The sequence below is a fragment of the Prenolepis imparis genome, unplaced genomic scaffold, assembly GCF_030444845.1.
Source record: "Prenolepis imparis isolate NDT839.2.m4 unplaced genomic scaffold, iyPreImpa1.0 SCAF_15, whole genome shotgun sequence".
Classification (NCBI taxonomy): Eukaryota; Metazoa; Arthropoda; class Insecta; order Hymenoptera; family Formicidae; genus Prenolepis; species Prenolepis imparis.
Genome location: NW_028141173.1, coordinates 6,153,904 through 6,173,061, shown reverse-complemented (window position 1 = coordinate 6,173,061; position 19,158 = coordinate 6,153,904). Strand labels below are relative to the sequence as shown.

The following is a 19,158-nucleotide window of genomic DNA, read 5'->3' as shown; positions in this document are numbered from 1 at the left end:
TTTACATTACATTTTTATTTATTTACATTTTTTAACTGTTTACATAAGCGATTTTAAAAATAATATTATCTGGAAGTTATCTAGATGAATCGTCATATAATTTTATCTTTTATCTAGATGTATTTAAAACAAAATCATCTTCATCTTATCTAAGATATTATCTGGAAGTTATCTAGATGAATCGTCATATAATTTTATCTTATATCTAGATATATTTAAAACAAAATCATCTTCATCTTATCTAAGATGAATCTACATATTTTTATCTCATCTTTATCTAGCTAATTTTAAAATCATCTAAGCACAATACTGGTTATACATATATATATATATATATATATATATATATATATATACGTGACAGTATATTTAGCTGTAATGATACCAGACCAGCGGAAGGACCTTTCGCGTGATATGTATTCTCTCGGGCAAATACGCGTTTTATTATATATGCAGAAGACCGTGCTTAGATCCAACCGGTGGTGCTTATTGCACGCGCGCTCTACGTGCTACTAAAAATAGTCAAAGGCGTATGTAGAATAACGTAATGAGAGTCGCGACACAAACGGGGTTGGTCGGTGCTAATTAAAGTGCGTGGTTTTAAGAGCGGGCGGAGAAGGAAAGAGAGAGAGAGAGAGAGTCAGAGAGAGACTCGACTCACGAACCCATGATAAATTCGTGCCACGATACGTTAGATTACAGCTGTCTCTCAATTGCAGCTTCTTTTCGCGTTTATATCAATTGAATTATTTACTCAATAAAATTCAATACTCGCGTTTTTCTCTCGTATCGGCGAGAAGGCATAAAGAACAAAATCCTGTTTAGTTGAACCGCCTTATTTACGGAACTCGTTTTACGAGTTTGCTGAATCTGAATCTGTTGGCGTCGTTAAAGGATTGTTTGACATTATATATATACTTTTATTATAGAATATACCTTTATTATACGTTTTCTTTAGAGAAAACGTATATTTCTGGAAAAGAATATAATATAAAAAAAAATTGCCTTTATACTACTACTTCAGAAGCTTTGTGATCCTTACAATACAATTACAAAATGTTACATAATAAAAATAATGCCTTTCTTCGATGACAATTGCCGTGTTACATATCGTAACTTGGCGACAAAAGATGGATATCATCGTTCCACGGTCGTGGAACAAATTATCGCTTTCAAAGTGACGGTAATGCGAGGGTTTCTTCTTCTTTGTAGTAGCTCGTGATACTGAATATCGTCTGAAACTCTGAGTCTGTGACCCGCGAATGTCTGACCTCTTTTTGCCATACAGAAGCATTAGAACGTCGTTTTTCACTCGGGATCGAAAGAGAGTGTTCCATTTTATATATCCGGAGCTGGAGAAAATCCTGCAAATACATCTCCGAACGCTGACACACGTCTCACTCTCGACAGACAGTCGGACGAAAGCTGTAGACGTCGGATTAAAAAAAAACACCGGAAGAATCTGCAAGAAAAAATCATCCGATATGTTCGGCTGAACGAAGACGTATATCCGCGATTCCGATCTATCTGTCGGCCGCACGAGGAATCTCGTGCCGTCGATATACAAATACGCAGTAGACCTGATTGATAGACGAAAGACCGATATCCCGTTTAATGCCATAGTGCGGCCGAAGCACCCGGTAATTTAAGGGACGATCGATCCTTCCAACGCGACTCCGAGGATTCGGCAGCTCGCGTTAGAATGGGACGGATTTCCAGGTCAGAAGGTCACGGCATCATTTGCGAGCGGTGCGCAAAAGCAGGCTCGACACAACATCTAGTATATACAATATTGAGAATCCAAGAGCTTTCAACGAGCGGCCTCGTTTTTTTTTTTTTTTTTTTTTTTTTTTCCCGAAGCTCGCACGCGCCGGAATTTTGTGTGCCCCTCCCCCCTCTCTTTCTCGATTTATATCACCGCTATGTTTGTTCATAAAATATGTATGGCGCGATGTATACGCGGAGAATCGGACGGGGAATTCCTTCCCCGAGAACGGGGCTCATTTTTTGTCGCGCAATATTGAGGGTGACGAAGGGTGAAAAGGAGGAGCGATGGCGCCTTCGCTTTTCTTATACCTTCGTTCGTTTAATATCTCGAGAAAAAATAAAAGAGAGACATTGATAGAAGATTTCTTCGGTATATCAGTATTCGAGCTAAATGAAACGCCGCATCTCTCTTGTCATCTGTCGCGTTTTATATAAAATACAAATACATGTGCGGTTTTTGCGGACCGCATCAACGAAAAGTATTTATCCGATGTCATATAAATCGCGGTTTAGTCTCTCTCTCGCAGGCTGGTGCTTATTGTAAGGGAAGATCCGACAGTAATTACATATTGTAACTGAAACATTATTGATTAGTATTATATACGACACGGCGCAATATTCTTCCGCAAGTATAAACTCATTTGTCTTTACGTGAATGCGTTTATACAATTATGGAGAAATATTTTATCGCGTTGTGTGTAATGTGAATTAATTTTTTATCGTCGAGAGACGAACTCGTTATATATGAATTCACCGTGTATTATGGAGATGTTTCTCGCATTTTTATTAACGCGAAGGACACGTCGAGAGATAATATCAGGTATTTCAATCCGCGTATATCGCGAGAGCTCGCGTCCAAATGAATTACGTAGAGCGTATCCGCGTCGTGTCTGACCTAGTTGAAAGTGCATGTCTAAATATCTCCTGTTATCTTCATTTGGGACGTATCCATAGTTTTCGAGAAATTCGTGCGATTAATAATTAAAGAGTTGATAACACTGTTCGACAAAAAAAAAATACCGGAACAAGACTGCAAAAAATAATTTGTTAACTTGACTAAACTAAATTACTATTTTGTTAATTGAACATGTGTATAGTATTTAAGTCAAATATACGTCTTGTTAGATTTAATACGTTATATTTAATTTAAATATTTCTATATGTTCAATTAACAAAATAATATTTAGTTGAAAGGTTTATTATAGTTTTTTGGACGCTCAACACGAATTCGGCTTCTATAAATTGCTCCATTACGTCACAACTTTGAGAAATTTCCAGTTAAAGTTGCAAAAAGGGCTATTTTTGCGAACTTTGTCATATTATAGCTATGTGACGTGGAGAAGTTTTATTACAATCAAAATAAAGTATGTTGTTAGGACTTTCAATCCTCAAAAGGAATTTTTGATGTCGATTAATAAGATATCTAATGGTTAAATATAGGGAAGTTAGCTGTGACTTAAGTCATTGGCTTAAGTCATTTACTAAATAGCTTTTGATTGTTATTTAAACTTAAGGCTTTTTTAGGTGAATACGAATCCAATGTCAAAATTGTCGAATTCAAAATGATGGACTTAATAATGGCGAATTTCAAACTTTTAAAAATGTTTAAATTGCAATCTAAACATGTTTTAACATATTAAGTCCACCATTTTGAATTTGACAATTTTGACATTGGATTCGCATTCAACCACCTAAAAAACATTTAAATTTAAATAATTATTGAAAGCTATTTACCCCATGTTCCGATATTACTGCCAGTACTGAAAATATATAATATACGTAACGTAAACTATAGCTTTTCAGTACTGGGTACTGGCAGTGTATATCGGAACATGCCCTTAGTAAATTGTAAATGACTTAATCACAGTTAAGTTTTGCACTATATATATATTTAACTATGAATATTTTATTAATCATAACCGACACTAAAAATTTATTTTGAGGGTTGAAAGTTTTAACAACATACTTTATTTTGATTGCAATAAAACTTCTCCAGCACGTCACATATTGTAGCTATAATATGACAAAATTTATGAAAATAGCCCCTTTTCTGCAACTTTACTTGCAAATTTCTCAAAATTGTGACGTGATGGAGCAATTTGAAAACCAGATTCGTGTTCAGCGTTTAAAAAACTATTAGAAACAACTAGTCTCGTTCCGGTGTTCGAAAAAAGTCATTTTTTGTTGAATAGTGTAATGAATTAAAATCGCTTTAACTTGAGTGTGAAGTATATTCAAAGGCAGAATAAGGAGAGAGAGAAAAGATTTGACATACTTTTTCAAGTACTTGGGGAGAAAATTAATCTTAGAGTCTTGAGAAAACTTCATTTCGAGATTAATTTCGTAATTTCCTCAGATTTTACATTTCAAATTAATTCAGCGATTATTCTCGAGAGGTTCCCAGGTGTGAGATATTCTATCGTTGTGTAATCAATTATACTTGTACACCCATGTATTCCCAACGGTCTTATCTTTCTCCTCGAACAAATTCCAAGGGGTGCATCGACAGATACAAAAGTAATTTCTCACGTACATCGCGTACAGGACCGATGATTAATCGTTCGATGATGATTAATCGACGTTTACTTCGGAGAAGGCGCGCAAAAGGATGCCGCGAGGAGGATGGAATTTTTCCCTCGACCCCAGCCGTCATTCGCACGTCCTTATAGAAGGGATGAATATTCGCATGCATTCGGGAACTACAGGGAAAATCCATTAACACTATTACTTCCGCCGCATTCATACCTCGACGCGCGATTTTATGATGTAAAAAGTTCACGATTACGTGAAGAGTCAGCATCAGGATGCGAGTCGCGGAGTTACGAGCACTTAACGAGGAATTACCGCGAAACTATCTGCTATGCCGCGGGTGTCTCGTCTCTATTGTACCGGTGGGTTATTCCGAACAATAGCCGGCGGCCAAAGCAGTTCGCAAATTGCATAACAATCGCATGGAAAACAATATCCAATGTCATTTGGTAACAATTAAGCTCGGTTATCGAAGAGAGAAGATTCCGCGAATGTAACTTCACTTCCCGTGTAATTTCGCGACACGTCAAATGGGATATGTAGCGTTTTATTTCATTCGCTATGACTGAACACAATATTTTGCCATCACTCTCGCGATTCGGAAAGTGTAAAATGTCACGCGTTCATCCGCGAGAGAGAAAGAGAGCATGAATGTGCGAAATGAAGAATCAAGTATTTCTTTTTTTCCTCTTGATGAATAGGGCTGCCTGGATGGTTGACGTTGCGCAAAGGCCGCGTTCGAATTTCGATATCGCGATTCGCGGGATGAAAGTGACACATTCGATGACATACAAAGGATCACCTGACCAAGAGGACCAATCTCACCTGGCATTCAATGTCATCGGCGCGACGCGATGTGGTTTTTTTCTCTCTCTCTCTGTTCTACTTGGTGTCGAATCCAACACCTACACGTCCGACTCACGAGACTGGAAAAGTGGCTCCGACAATAAAGCAAATATACTGTTGGCTGGCTGGAGTGTCAGGGAGCGAGTCCGCCCACGTCTCGTCAATAATTCCCGCGGATTTGCACCGATGTCCAATAATCGCCCCTTCCATGAAAAATTCAAGTCCCGAGGGACGGCTGTCGGGATCATCGCTGAATTCTTCTCGCGGTCGAGTATGCTAATAAAAAAAATTCAGCCCGGGGGTGATAATTCGATATAGGCTCCGCATATCATTGACACTCGACACGGATATATCAAAAAGCTCTTACTTTATTATCGAAATATTCTGAATTTTTTTCTCCCAGACAGTTTTCTCTCACACTAACTCATACTCGAATCATTGAAGAAAATTATGACTCTTTATGGGATCCAGTTTATCCTTGATTATTGAAAAAAATATAATGTATTCGGAGAAGCTTCCTCGTAAGCAAAAAAATGCCTCCTGTGAGGTTTGAACTCACGACCCCTGGTTTACGAGACCAGTGCTCTACCACTGAGCTAAAGAGGCGTTCTCTATCAACGAGCGATATCATTCACCCTTGTGGTAGATATTCGTCGAGGGAGATTTACCCTTCTACAAACGCACGCGAAAAATTGCACGAGAGACATCGACACAACCAGAGTCACGCGACCAAAAAGAAACGAATATACTCGTCGTTTTGCTTCTTTAAAAAATGAGAACTGTAATTCTTAAAAAAAAAATAAATAAATAAAATTTCGAAAGACGCGCGAACGTTGAAAAGTTCGCAGACTGACTGGTGTCTTCTCTTCAACTAATTCATTTTTTTTTAATTTTACAAAAATATTAATTATATTATATATATAAATTTATTATATATTTTAATTATATATCATATTATACATTATAAATATTAATTATATATATATATATTAAAATATAAAAGAAGAGAACAAGTCTATTCATCTCGCTGGCGCGAGAGAATTTTCAAACTTCACCCGCGTGGGTAAAAGCCCACGCTATCGCGAGATAGCAGAGAATTCCGAGAATACACCCTGTCAATAATATGACACGGCGATTGCCAGACATTATATTGTTCCAATACGCGGCGGTGGAGCGGATAAGCGCGAGCGATAAGGGGCGCCTCGCGGCATCAGCTGTTCAGCCAGCCGGGGTATTGACAGCTGCGGCGCGCGATCGCCGGTGTATCGACAGTATTTGACAGCCGCGCCTCGTGACTGGACTCGCGACTCGGCGGTGCGGTGCGGTGCGGCGGCGCGAAAAAGCGCGCGTCGGCTTCTCGCGCACAATAGCGCACGTGGTGTTTGGCGCGCGCGTGTCATTTTATTTATAAAGCGAAGCGAGATATTGGTTGGTATGACATGCGCCATGGGAAATAGGGCACGCCGCGCCGGTGGAGCTGCTGCTAGAAAAGAGCGTCGCGAATCGCCAGCGGATGAGACGGACCGATGCGTCGTCGAGGACGTCGCCGATGCTGCAAGCGAGCTCGGACGATAAGTAATGATAATCCGCGGATGTCGCCGGCGCGGCTCAAATGTCGAAGCAACGGAGAGCCCGTTCCCGATTCAAGGTACGAGCGTCGCGGAAGGTTAGGCACGAGCGAGCGCTGACGCTTAGACCGCTCTCTGTAATTAGGTCGCCCGAATACGTTAATAATCGTCTCCGCGGCGCGTGGCCCGGTAACAATGCTATTTATCGATTGTTTATGGCCAATGGACCGTTGGCCGGATAACAATGAGCATTGTTGAACCCGTTGATTCGTGACGTCCCGGGTTTTCTGTTCGTTCCACCCCTTACATTTACTCTTTTATTCGCAGGATGTAAAAAGAAGTAATACAGGAGTGTGACTATATTTTACTTTAATTAGTATACTTTATCAGAAATGATGTTTCTGCAATTTACATATATATATGTTGCATGCGTTTTTAAATCACAATCTTTTGTGCTCTCTGTAAGAATTAAATTAATTGAAAAGAAGAATTGAGAATAGCTGAGTTTGATAATTTATGAATTTTCTCAGTCTTTAAAGTCACAAGGCATTTGTTTTTCAATTTTACAAGAATAGATTCCTTGAAGTTTAGTTTAACATCCTTTTTAAAAACTTGAAAGTTTTAATTATCACAATACTTCAAATTATTCTAATAATATGGGAGAAAATAGAAAAAGAATCCATTATAATAGATAGTTATATATTTTTTTTCAATTCGAATTTGATGGCATTATTATTGCATCCTTTTCAGAACTTGTGCTATAAAATGTATGCGATGATTAATATGATATTTCTTATGTATTAGGTGATAACTCCACTTCGATCATTGATTCTCTGTGGTGAAAATAGACAAGACATGGAGGAGTGGTTGAACGTGATAAGAACAGCGACGGAGAATCGTCCTCAGGGTGATACTGGAACTGCCGAGTTACTAGGAGGTAATCATCAGTGGTATGCGACTAATCATGCCAGACCTACGTACTGCAATGTTTGCAGAGATGCTCTGCACGGTAAGGAATTGTACTTTTCTGTTATAACATAATCATGAATAAAATTTCTGTAAAATTATTTATTTAAAACGTGATAATTACAATATGATTTTTGTTACAGGTGTTACTTCCCATGGTTTAAGTTGTGAAGTCTGTAAATACAAAGTGCACAAGAGATGTAGCGCAAAAGCAATAAACAATTGCAAGTGGACCACTTTAGCATCCATTGGAAAAGATATCATTGAGGACCAAGATGGGGTGCATAACATTTTATTAATTAAACATTGTTTTTACACAAGAATTTATAATCAAATAAATTAATTTTACATACATCTTAATTACAATTGTCTGATAAATATATCAAGAAAGTCTTACATAATAAATGTATCGCTTAATTTCTTCCCTTGCAGAACATCACAATGCCACATCAGTGGATGGAGGGAAATTTACCAGTGTCCTCAAAATGTTTCATCTGTGAAAAGACATGTGGCTCTGTACTTAGGTATTTATACCATGGTGCATTTTTACATAAGATGACGTTCGATTACAACTGTCGCCTGCAAATCGACGTGTTATTCACAGGCTTCAAGATTGGCGGTGTCTATGGTGCAGAGCAACTGTACACACAGCGTGCAGACCTGCCATAAGTATCAAGTGTCCGTTAGGACCAGCTAAACTCAGTGTAGTGCCTCCTACGGCTTTGCATAGTATAGGTAATTGTACTTTCTGCCTGTGTTACAAATAATAATTGTATGAGATTTTATGCGTAAATAATTTATTACAGTAGTAAAACTGTGTTTTTAATGATTATCAGGTAGCGACGAAGCTTGGGAAGCTGTTAGACCTACGGGATGCAGTCCACTTTTAGTATTTGTAAACAGTAAATCTGGTGACAATCAAGGTGTTAAGTTTCTTAGGAGATTTAAACAATTACTGAATCCCGCACAAGTGTTCGACCTTATAAAAGGAGGACCAGGTCCAGGGTAAGCACAAATCCTTGCTGATAACACAATCAATGATCTGAAATTTATTTATCATAATTAGCTGCAATGAAACAAATGTCAAATATCGAAATTGTATTTGTTTTTTCTTCCAGATTAAGACTGTTCCGTCACTTTGACCCGTTCCGGATACTAGTGTGCAGTGGAGATGGATCGGTGGGATGGGTGCTTTCGGAAATCGATCGACTCGGAATGCACGTGAGTATCTTGCAATCGACAACTTTACTTATCTCTTTCAGCGCATGACTTTTCAATTACTTTACACTTTCTTTCGAGTCTAATTCTGCTCCATCTGTGCAAAGCTGCTATTTAAGTATATTTATTTCTTCGCACAACAACTTTGCATAGTGATACTTTTCTGCATTATGCGCATGACTACAAATTATTAGCCTAAATATATGAGAATCGTAGAAATATATAATAGCATTGTTGTAAACTGTTTTTCTTTACAATTATATTTCTTTACGCACAATACAATATTAATTATAAACAATATTCTGATATTCAGTATTTACTATATTGCAGCCAATGGTATTAATCTTTTCGTATTTTTGATTATAAACTGCATGGCGTGTCTCTTTTATGATTTTATTCCAGATGAAACTGGTGTATGTGCTTTAGGCTTCTTTATGTGCGAAGTTTCCTTAACTTTATTTACAGACGGTAAGCAAAATGCATGACTAATTTATCTAATTTATAGAAAGAAAATTTATTATAGAATTATATATGTATAATTATCTATGTATAAAACAAAAATATGCAGATTTAGAACATGTTTTCAAAAATTTGCAGAAGCAATGCCAGGTTGGAGTGCTACCTTTAGGAACGGGGAATGACTTGGCGCGAGTATTAGGCTGGGGAGCAGCGTGCGACGATGACACGCATTTACCTCAGCTGTTGGAAAAGTACGAGAAAGCGGGCACAAAGATGCTGGATCGTTGGAGCATTATGACGTTTGAACGCAGCATATCTCTGCCATGTCACAAAGTGACTCTGCATCAGCCCGACCCGGCTATAAAATCGAGTGTAGCTCATCAATATGAGGACAGCGTACTTGCTCATATAGCAAACATTTTGCAATCCGATCAAGAGAGCGTAGTTCTATCTAGTGCCAAGTAAGTAATTTTGGTCACGTGTGTGTGTGTGTTTATGCAATTGTAAAATTTAAGCTTTGTCGAACCTGAGATTTTCTTTTGCAGAGTTTTATGTGAAACAGTGAAAGATTTTGCGACACACATACTGGAAGCCAGTCTAAACACAGGGGACCAACAATTGGGAGAAAAATGCGAAACGCTTCAGCAAAAACTCGACTTATTATTGCAGACATTATCAAACGAGGAAAAGTATTTGTCCGATAACGGTGAAGAAACTGACATTGGCACTCTAAGTACCGAAACTTTGAGCAGCAATCAAGAGAAGGGCGCTTTAGAGAAGCCAGAGAAGGAAATAACAAACTTAAAAAAAGTCATAAGAAGAAGATGTTACATGGAGAGAGATATTGTCATGTCTAGGTATGCAACGCACATTATTTATAATACTATATTGAAATATGGAATAAGAGACATATGCTTAAATGTGCTTTTTAGAGCAAACAGCTTGAAAAGAGCTATCAGAAGATTAGTGGAACATACGGAATTGGCCGTCGATGAACAGAACGATCCCTCGGACGAGAAGCAAGATAACAAGATGCCAAACATCACTATAACATCCGACAATTCTCCGATGACTACTCCGACAAGTAAGTTGTTCAGTTTAAGATAACAATAACGAATTTTCTGTTTCTTCAATTTACGTTCGTGTAATGGATAATTCAGATAAAATGCAACATTTGGATTTCCCTGGCTTATTGCAAACAGATCAGACATCGGACAACATCAGTTTAATGCCAACTCTAGAACCCGGTAGCAGCGTAGAGATATCACCTTGCTCGAGTCCTACTCCTAATTTGGCGTCCTTGAGTCCGATGCCGGATTTAAGGAGGGATTCGCAACCCGAAGAATTACTGACTCTTCCTGCGCCCGACGGTTTCGCCGACAGTAGACGAAACAGCGAAAACATGCCGCAAGGGTAATTCCTTCTTATTCAATTTAAACTCGACGACGCATCATTATATAGCATCTGGATTATAAAAGTTACATGTATCTCGATTTGATTTTAGAGTTTTCAGTTTTGACTCGCCCGCAGCGCAGGCTGCCGGCTGTCAACAAGAAGCGCAAACAACTGTTACTAGCGACAATTTCCTTTTGTCCTCTGAACGCACGCAGTTAGAAGCTGTCTCCGACACCCCAGTCACTGTGACAAAGACCACTTTAGACACAAGTACACCATCAGACGACGCGACCATACAAGATACTATCGTTTCTCCTGACACAGATTCGCTTCATTCTAGAAATATCTCGCCAGAGCACGCGCAAAAACCCGAAACGAAAGACAAATTGGAACTCAGAGGTAGCTGTACCAATAGCATCGTCAGTACGGACAGTATCGTTTCCGAAACATTGGATTCCAAGAGTTATACCGTTCGAAATAGCGAGAGTGAAATTGGTACGTGGATTCTTCGCTGACGCGACGAGCGATTGCTCTGCATGTATGTCGTGTCTAATTATTAGATAATTTCTCTACACTTTTCAGGACATGTAGACAGCGATATATTCGATTCCACCAAGAAATCGGAAAGCTCGGAGATCGGGCACATCGACTCGCCGGATAATTCCGACATGCTTTCTACGGAGACTCAGCATTCGGAAAGTGGCTTGGAAGACTTGAGTTCTCTCGGACAGGATGTGATCAGTGCGATAATGGGCGAGAAATACGATTCTGTCAGAGAGGGCTTAGAAATCGAGGAAACGCGAAGATCCTGCGGTTTAGCTCAATTCAACGAAGGGAACGACATCGGGAGGCAGTCATTCAAGACGAGAAATATAAAGACGGATAAAGAGGTAAAGAATGAAAAAATTAAACATGTTTTGGTCTCTCTTGTGAAATCGAACGTATCGAATTAATGTCGAACTTTTCATAAGCAGGGAATGCTAAATAAAACAGACGGTTTGGCGACATGCGTACGTGTATTGGGAACTAAATCGATGCAAGCTGTAGAAACGAATCTAGTAAAGTTCGATAACATTGAAAAGGAAAAAGTGTCCGATTTGTTAAATCCGGTATGCTGCTTCAAGGTCTCGTCGGACAACACGCAGACCAACGAAAAGTGCTCTATAAACTTTCCGCCTCAGATTAGTGTCATCATTGATCCACCAAGTCCGTCGTTGTCGATTGAGAGCCATCACAAACTTAATTTAGATTACAACCTGGATCCACATGACAAACAATACAGTGGCGGCGGTAGTATGGAGAGATGTAAGTGCAAGTCTCGGTTGATATATCACCAGCGTGACAAGTACACATTTATATGATGACGTTTTTGTATGACGCAGTAAGTGTGGAACTGCCCGAATCGGGTTTTTCTCCGCAAGCTACACGGCGCATCAGCAGCGGCAGCTTGTTGAAGGCATCGGAAGTTGTGTCACTAGCGGCTGCTGCTCGTCTAGGTGGTTCGAGCATGAACTTGCGCCACGAAAGAGCGAAATCTGTCGACAAAACGGAGGACAAGAAGCTTCCGATAATAAATCCCTTGGTCCGACTGCCGATGTGGCCTAGTAAGTCAAAGATGCAATATCGAAGTATAATTTCTCCCACGTTGTATAATTTTATTTATGTTTCTTTCTTGTAAATGTATTTGCAGATGTAAGCGGTGGAGCTGGTCTCATCAGTCAAGCGTTGCTGGCAAACGCGGACGCTCTATGTGCAGCGGTATCACCATTGATGGATCCGGATGAAACATTGATGTAAGTCGTACGCGTTATCGTTATAAGCAATCACAACCAATTGATCAATTTTATTCTGAATTCTGAATACAGGGAAGGCTACTTCGAACGTTGCGTCATGAACAATTATTTTGGAATCGGCATAGACGCGAAAATCAGTCTCGATTTTCACAACAAGAGGGAGGAGCATCCTGAGAAATGTCGATCGCGCGCTAAGAATTATATGTGGTACGGCGTCTTGGGGTCTAAACAATGGCTGCAAAAGACTTATAAGAATCTCGAGCAAAGAGTTCAGCTGGAATGCGACGGTCAAAGGATACCGTTGCCTTCTCTGCAAGGAATCGTCGTGTTAAATATACCAAGGTAAGAAAGAAGAGTACTAGATATATCCAGTGTTTACTGTTATTTAATTGTAAATAAAATTATATAGATGATCATCTAGACGAAATTTTGGCGTCATCTTATCTTTATATAGATAATAAAAATATGTATTATCTGTATCTTTATCTGAGATAAAAATAAAGTGTTATCTTTACTAAATTATCTAGAATAATGTGTTCAGATAATTTGGTTTAGAGTCATAGCACATAAAAATACTTAAGTAGTAGAACTTAAGCAGTAAGCGATAGAAACTTATATATAAATAAAAGTATGAATATATTTTTATATCCCTTTTATAATTTACATTTTTTTACAACTATGTTTACATAAGCAGTCTTAAAAATAATATTATCTGGAAGTTATCTAGATGAATCGCCATATAATTTTATCTTTTATCTAGATATATTTAAAACAAAATTATGTTCATCTTATCTTTATCTAGCTAATTTTTAAATCATCTAAACACAACACTGGATATATCTATGTACAATTTTTAATGTGAAATTTTCTTCTCAAACGACAGCTTTATGGGCGGTACGAACTTCTGGGGTGGCACGAAGGAAGGAGATTTATTCTTGGCACCGTCGTTCGACGATCGCATATTGGAAGTAGTGGCGGTCTTTGGGTCTGTCCAAATGGCCGCTTCGCGGCTCATCAACTTGCAACATCACCGGATAGCTCAGTGCCAGATGGTTCAGATTAACATCCTGGGTGAGGAAGGTGTTCCGATACAGGTCGACGGTGAGGCTTGGGTTCAACCACCTGGTATTATAAGGATCATACACAAGAATCGCATGCAAATGCTTTATAGAAATAGGGCAAGTATCTCTATCTAATGGTTTCTCAATAACCAAAAATGATTTCGATTAGCATGTGTAATCGAAAATATATTTTACATATCATAGGCTCTTGAGACTTCGCTGAGAGCGTGGGAGGAGAAGCAGCGCAACACTTTAACCACCATAACTCAGTCCACTTCTACCCTAAGTAGTACATCGCAATCGCAGTTGCAGATATGTAATAAGCCGCATCAGTTGAACGACGAGGAGCTCACTATTCTATTCAGCTTCATCGAAGCAGTGACGACTTTAGTCAAGTGCGTAAAACTACTGATTATATCACATCCGAGTCTAGAACCAGATCTGTATCAAGTCGCCTTACGGGCAGCGAATGCGCTTGAAAAAGTACATCCGGGTGGTAAAATTTTACAAGGGGTAAGTAATGTAATTTAAGTAAAAAAGATTGAAGAATAAAGAAAAATATAATGAACCTCCTTGCTCATACTTACTTATTTGCCAATAGATAAGCTTGAGACCCATGGTAACTGAGTTGGTATCGAGTGCGAGACAATTATATGAAGACTCTTGCGAGTTACTGCGCGATAAAGCTCACGACTTGGTGAGTATATAAATATTAAATATATTTTTATATATAAATATCATTTTAGTATATAATATATTGATAAATTTAATAATAATAGGCTCGTATAAATTAACAAATTATTTGAGGAGTGAAATATTTAGGCCAACTAAACGAGCATTAAATTTTAGGTTGTTATTGTTTATTTTGAATTTGTATTATTAAAATATTCGTAAACGTTTCGACTGTACTCAGTCATCTTCAATACCAAAATAAGAGTCACATTAAAATCAATGATTTAATGGATAATTATTATTACAACGCATTGTAAGGCCAGCGTGTATAAAAATTAAATAATAATAGGCTCGTATAAATTAACAAATTATTTGAGGAGTGAAATATTTAGGCCAACTAAACGAGCATTAAATTTTAGGTTGTTATTGTTTATTTTGAATTTGTATTATTAAAATATTCGTAAACGTTTCGACTGTACTCAGTCATCTTCAATACCAAAATAAGAGTCACATTAAAATCAATGATTTAATGAATAATTATTATTACAACGCATTGTAAGGCCAGCGTGTATAAAAATTAAATAAATTTATTAAATAATTTAATAAATTTATATTAAATTGATATATTTATATTTTTGTGCATAAAATACAGAGATTACGAGAGGACTTGGAAAATAAGCTATCTATGTCTTTAGCTACTATGGAACAGGAATTACGAAAGTGTACTTTTGATGAAGGAGGCACAGGACTGGTTTACTTGCAAAACGTTCCTGCAGACGATCAGGTATAGTTTCTTTCTTATGCTTTCTGCAATGCTGTTTGAGATCGATTCTTTAAAGATACAAGCTATAAAATAATTCTATTCTCATATCTCTGCCGTATATTTTGCATTGTGATAAAGAGTTTACATTTTGTGATATTTATTATACATTTAATTGGAATAGCACAATATATAACTCACTAAAATTAGTATGTATAAAGAAAACTTTGTTCGTTTCTCGTATAAATATAAATATTTAGCTGTTTTGTTTAAACAGAATTTAGAGAATTAGATTTATATGTATATTTGAGAGATACGCAATAACATTTTTCTACTTATATTTTACTTGTAGCACTTAATTTTTCACGAAATTATTGAAGTCGAGCGAAGCACGTTAATACATCGTTAAAATCTTTTATTTTATTATATATCACATATTCTACTCATGTTCGATATTCCATCTCATTAAAGTATATTTTGAGAGACCCGTTCGACGTTCGATAAATTTTAAAAGCTAGCTAGTTGAATGTAATATTATGAAAGCACCTCTCTTTACAATACATTAAACACGAAAATTTACAATTCTCTCCTCTCTCTCTCTCTTTTCGAGAGAAACTTTACAATTCATTACACATATAAGTGTTGTTTACAAATGATAATTAATAAATTATCCTGTGCTTTATTTCGGATTGATTGAGTGCTCAATCCCAGTGCTGGTAATACGCTTTTAAGTCTTAATGCTTATGACGTTAGAGAAATTAGAATTATAGCATTTTAGAGACTTAGTTTTGCAATGTAACAATGAGATATGGCGCAGATTATTTTTGTACACGTGTGTATGTTATATCGTGCGTGCATGTTATATCTGCTCAGAGATAGATTGCTCCATTTAGATGTTTTTATTTATCTATTTATACGCTTATGGTTCTCTAGTCTCTCTCTCTCTCTCTCTCTCTCTCTCTCTCTCTCTCTCTCTCTCTCTCTCTCTCTCTCTCTCTCTCTCTCTCTCTCTCTCTCTCTCTCTCTCTCTCTCTCTCTCTCTCTCTCTCTCTCTCTCTCTCTCTCTCTCTCTCTCTCTCTCTCTCTCTCTCTCTCTCTCTCTCTCCCCCCCCTCTCTCTCTCTCTCTCTCTCCCCCTCTCTCTCTCTCCCCCCCTCTCTCTCTCCCCCTCTCTCACTCTCTCTCTCTCTCTCTTCCTATTATATAGTCAACAGCGAAACACGTGATATACATTATGTGATATTTAGCGATGCTGCGCATCTATATTTAGTTTATATTAGCAGAAACAGTATTAGCACAAGAACACATAATATATGCACCATTTAACTTTTGCTTTTGCCATCGCGCGCTTCCGCTGTTTCTCATGATTTCGTTGAGATGAGTCGTTGTGCACCTTGTTTGATTAGCACTGTAACAACGAGAGGGGAACTTTCGTGATTTTATGAGCCTCATGAGAGTGTATCTTGTAGCGGATGTACATGTGTGAATCTCGCTGAGAAATTATATAGCAATAAATATCTAATGGAATATCTCATGTCTCTCTTATTAATAAATATATACAACGTATTTTTACGCGAATATACTTGAATCATTGCGTAACCACACGTAAACGACCACATAGATCATTCGAGAGCTACTATTCTTTTGTGTGCCTGACGAATCCCACATAATCAATTCCGAGTGCAATTCTCCACCTGTGAATATGATTATAGCATGTCTCTAACGTATGTCGTACATAAGATTGCGTGCCGCTTTACCACGCGCTTACACCACTAATCTGACTAACACCGTGTACTAACCGGCGTCTCGAACTCTGGATCTGCAGGGGGATAAAAAAATCGTCACCGAGGGTTGTTCTGGTTAAAGTTCCGTCGTTTCACCGGCAACTCGGGCGCCGCGGGTCATCCGGCGCGAGATCAAGTTACCACGTGGGGCGTCCAGGAGGTCTGCACCTGGTTAGAGAATCTGCAATTGGGAGGAGTACGCCGACAGATTCGTGTCCCACGACATACGCGGCAGGGAGCTGCTAACGCTAGCCCGCCGTGATCTCAAGGAGCTAGGCATCACCAGGTGGGGCCACGTTAAACGCATCTTACAGGCCATCAATGACCTCAACAATTGAATTTACATACCGAGTCGAACGTCAAGTTTTATGCTTGCACGTTCCGAGCAAAGGATACTACGACGCGTAGGTAGCTAGTTACCTAGGTAGTGTTTGACACAGTAGCAAAAGAGGCGCATCATTCCAAACGAAAAATATATACGCAACTGTAGTAAATCGGTAGCAGAGAAGATAACATTTAGAATTGAATATTTGACGAAAGAACTTCGTAACAATTAGTAGAAAACAAGATAGATAGATTGTTATATATTCTTACCCTAAAACGTTAATTAAACGTGCATTTCCGACACACATGCGAGTGACATATTATATTAAAAAGAAAAAAAAAATATTTAAAAAAGGGTTAAAATGTTAAGAAGTTATACCTTTTAACATTGTCGTAAGTAAGGAAACCACTTTTTGCCTGTGCCAAATATTTACTCTATATACTTGAAATCACGATAAAAGTAACCAAAAAAAAAATGAATTTATTATCTCATCGACAACACACACACATACACACTTATATATAGTACAAAATATGAGATGCGTCATCTCCCAAGGGATGAATTTTATTTCACTTGTCAAGGCAATCCATGACGAAAAAGGTCTCGTGTAAAACTGCATACATACGGAGTAGACAATTCTCGTAAAATAGTAAATTTTTTTACATCACAGACTATTATACTAGAATAAAAAAACGTGCAACATCTCGGGCATATATATTTAGGCAATTATTGCGTGTACTTCTTGTTCGAAATTCATGAATCTTACGCGCGGCATAAGTATCTTAAATCTGCGAGTATTATACTACATTCTTGAAGAAGCGTTTCCTATTGTCTGACGTATAAAAATTAATTATATTACACCCGTAATTTTTAACTCGTTCGGTCAATTTATTCTGATTGTCTTTTACACATATAACTTCGTCGAGCTACCGATATGTAGTGTGCAATATAAATATGTATACATGACGAATGTGTACTCTTGTAATTATATACACAGATTTGTGACTTTTTTCGGTTGTTTGATGACGTTAATAATTAGTTTGAAAAGCAATGTCTGGGCCAAGATGTATATGAAAGTGATTCTACATATATCTCCTCCTATGGCAATAAACACGATAATTAAGAGAAGACCTAGAGATGCAAAATGCATACACTATTTATTATGTGTATATGATACATAAGAATATGTTCTTCTTTCGGAATCGCGTAGGTAGCTCTTGCTTGAGCTTCTTCTTGCCTTATAACAAATCTAGTCTTCATTTTCTTATTCTCTCAGTTATAAATATTTATCTATTTTATATAATTATTTTTAAATGTAACGTAAATATACATATATCGTCATTGTGCTATTTGATTATTTTTGCATAATCTTCTATCAGCGTAATAATCAAATATTGCTCATATTAATAATAAAAGAGATGCAGTTTTTCTATTTTTTTTCCTCCCGATAGCTGGTTTCATGACCTGAATTCGTTTCGTTATTATGTGATAATTAAGAATCTCTCGATACGCGAAAAAAGATATTTTTATTGTAGTTTTAGAGAGTATTAATTATACTTCTCATACAGAGAAGTAAATATCTCACACAAATAGATGAGCATATTACATATAGTAGTATTTATTCTATGCGATAAAACAAATAAAATTAATTATACAAACACAATTATATCTGACAAACTTAAAACAAAGTAGAATCAAATTGTGAGTACACACTAAAAACAATTACGCAGCGGTAAATATATTATCATCATAACAGACAAAGAATAAATATAGATTCTTTATTGGCGATGTTAGTTCGCCACAGGTTGTCCGATTTCAATGCACTGCGATGGTTCACTTATCTTTGTCTTTATTACCATAACTTGTAATGTAAAACCATGTTAACGAACTTAATAACCAAGTTATTTGCGAGTAAAAAAAATTTCTTTACATTCCAATATACAGGGTGTCCGGTAATAGTCGCATCAACCGTCGTGTGCAGATTCCTGGGAGTACTCTGCGTTGATACCACTGCTT

The 19,158-nt window shown here is 37.5% G+C and overlaps 1 protein-coding gene and 1 non-coding gene across 2 annotated transcripts; one reads left to right on the top strand and one right to left on the bottom strand.

Moving 5' to 3' along the window:
* Positions 1-5,676: 5,676 nt before the first annotated feature.
* On the bottom strand, positions 5,677-5,748 carry Trnat-cgu (transfer RNA threonine (anticodon CGU)). Its single transcript has one exon. It is a non-coding gene; the product is annotated as a tRNA-Thr (tRNA).
* An 872-nt stretch (positions 5,749-6,620) lies between these two features.
* Positions 6,621-19,127, top strand: LOC145945883 (diacylglycerol kinase eta). The gene is given in 23 exon segments (XM_083055118.1): positions 6,621-6,790; positions 7,515-7,719; positions 7,820-7,956; positions 8,109-8,200; positions 8,281-8,411; positions 8,513-8,681; positions 8,795-8,897; positions 9,492-9,814; positions 9,899-10,210; positions 10,286-10,437; positions 10,514-10,766; positions 10,858-11,243; positions 11,331-11,638; positions 11,723-12,053; positions 12,131-12,352; positions 12,439-12,541; positions 12,614-12,883; positions 13,425-13,719; positions 13,807-14,115; positions 14,204-14,299; positions 14,927-15,058; positions 16,900-17,007; positions 17,009-19,127. Coding segments are annotated over 23 exon segments (4,620 nt in total). The 5' UTR covers positions 6,621-6,754; the 3' UTR covers positions 17,156-19,127.
* Positions 19,128-19,158: the final 31 nt, after the last annotated feature.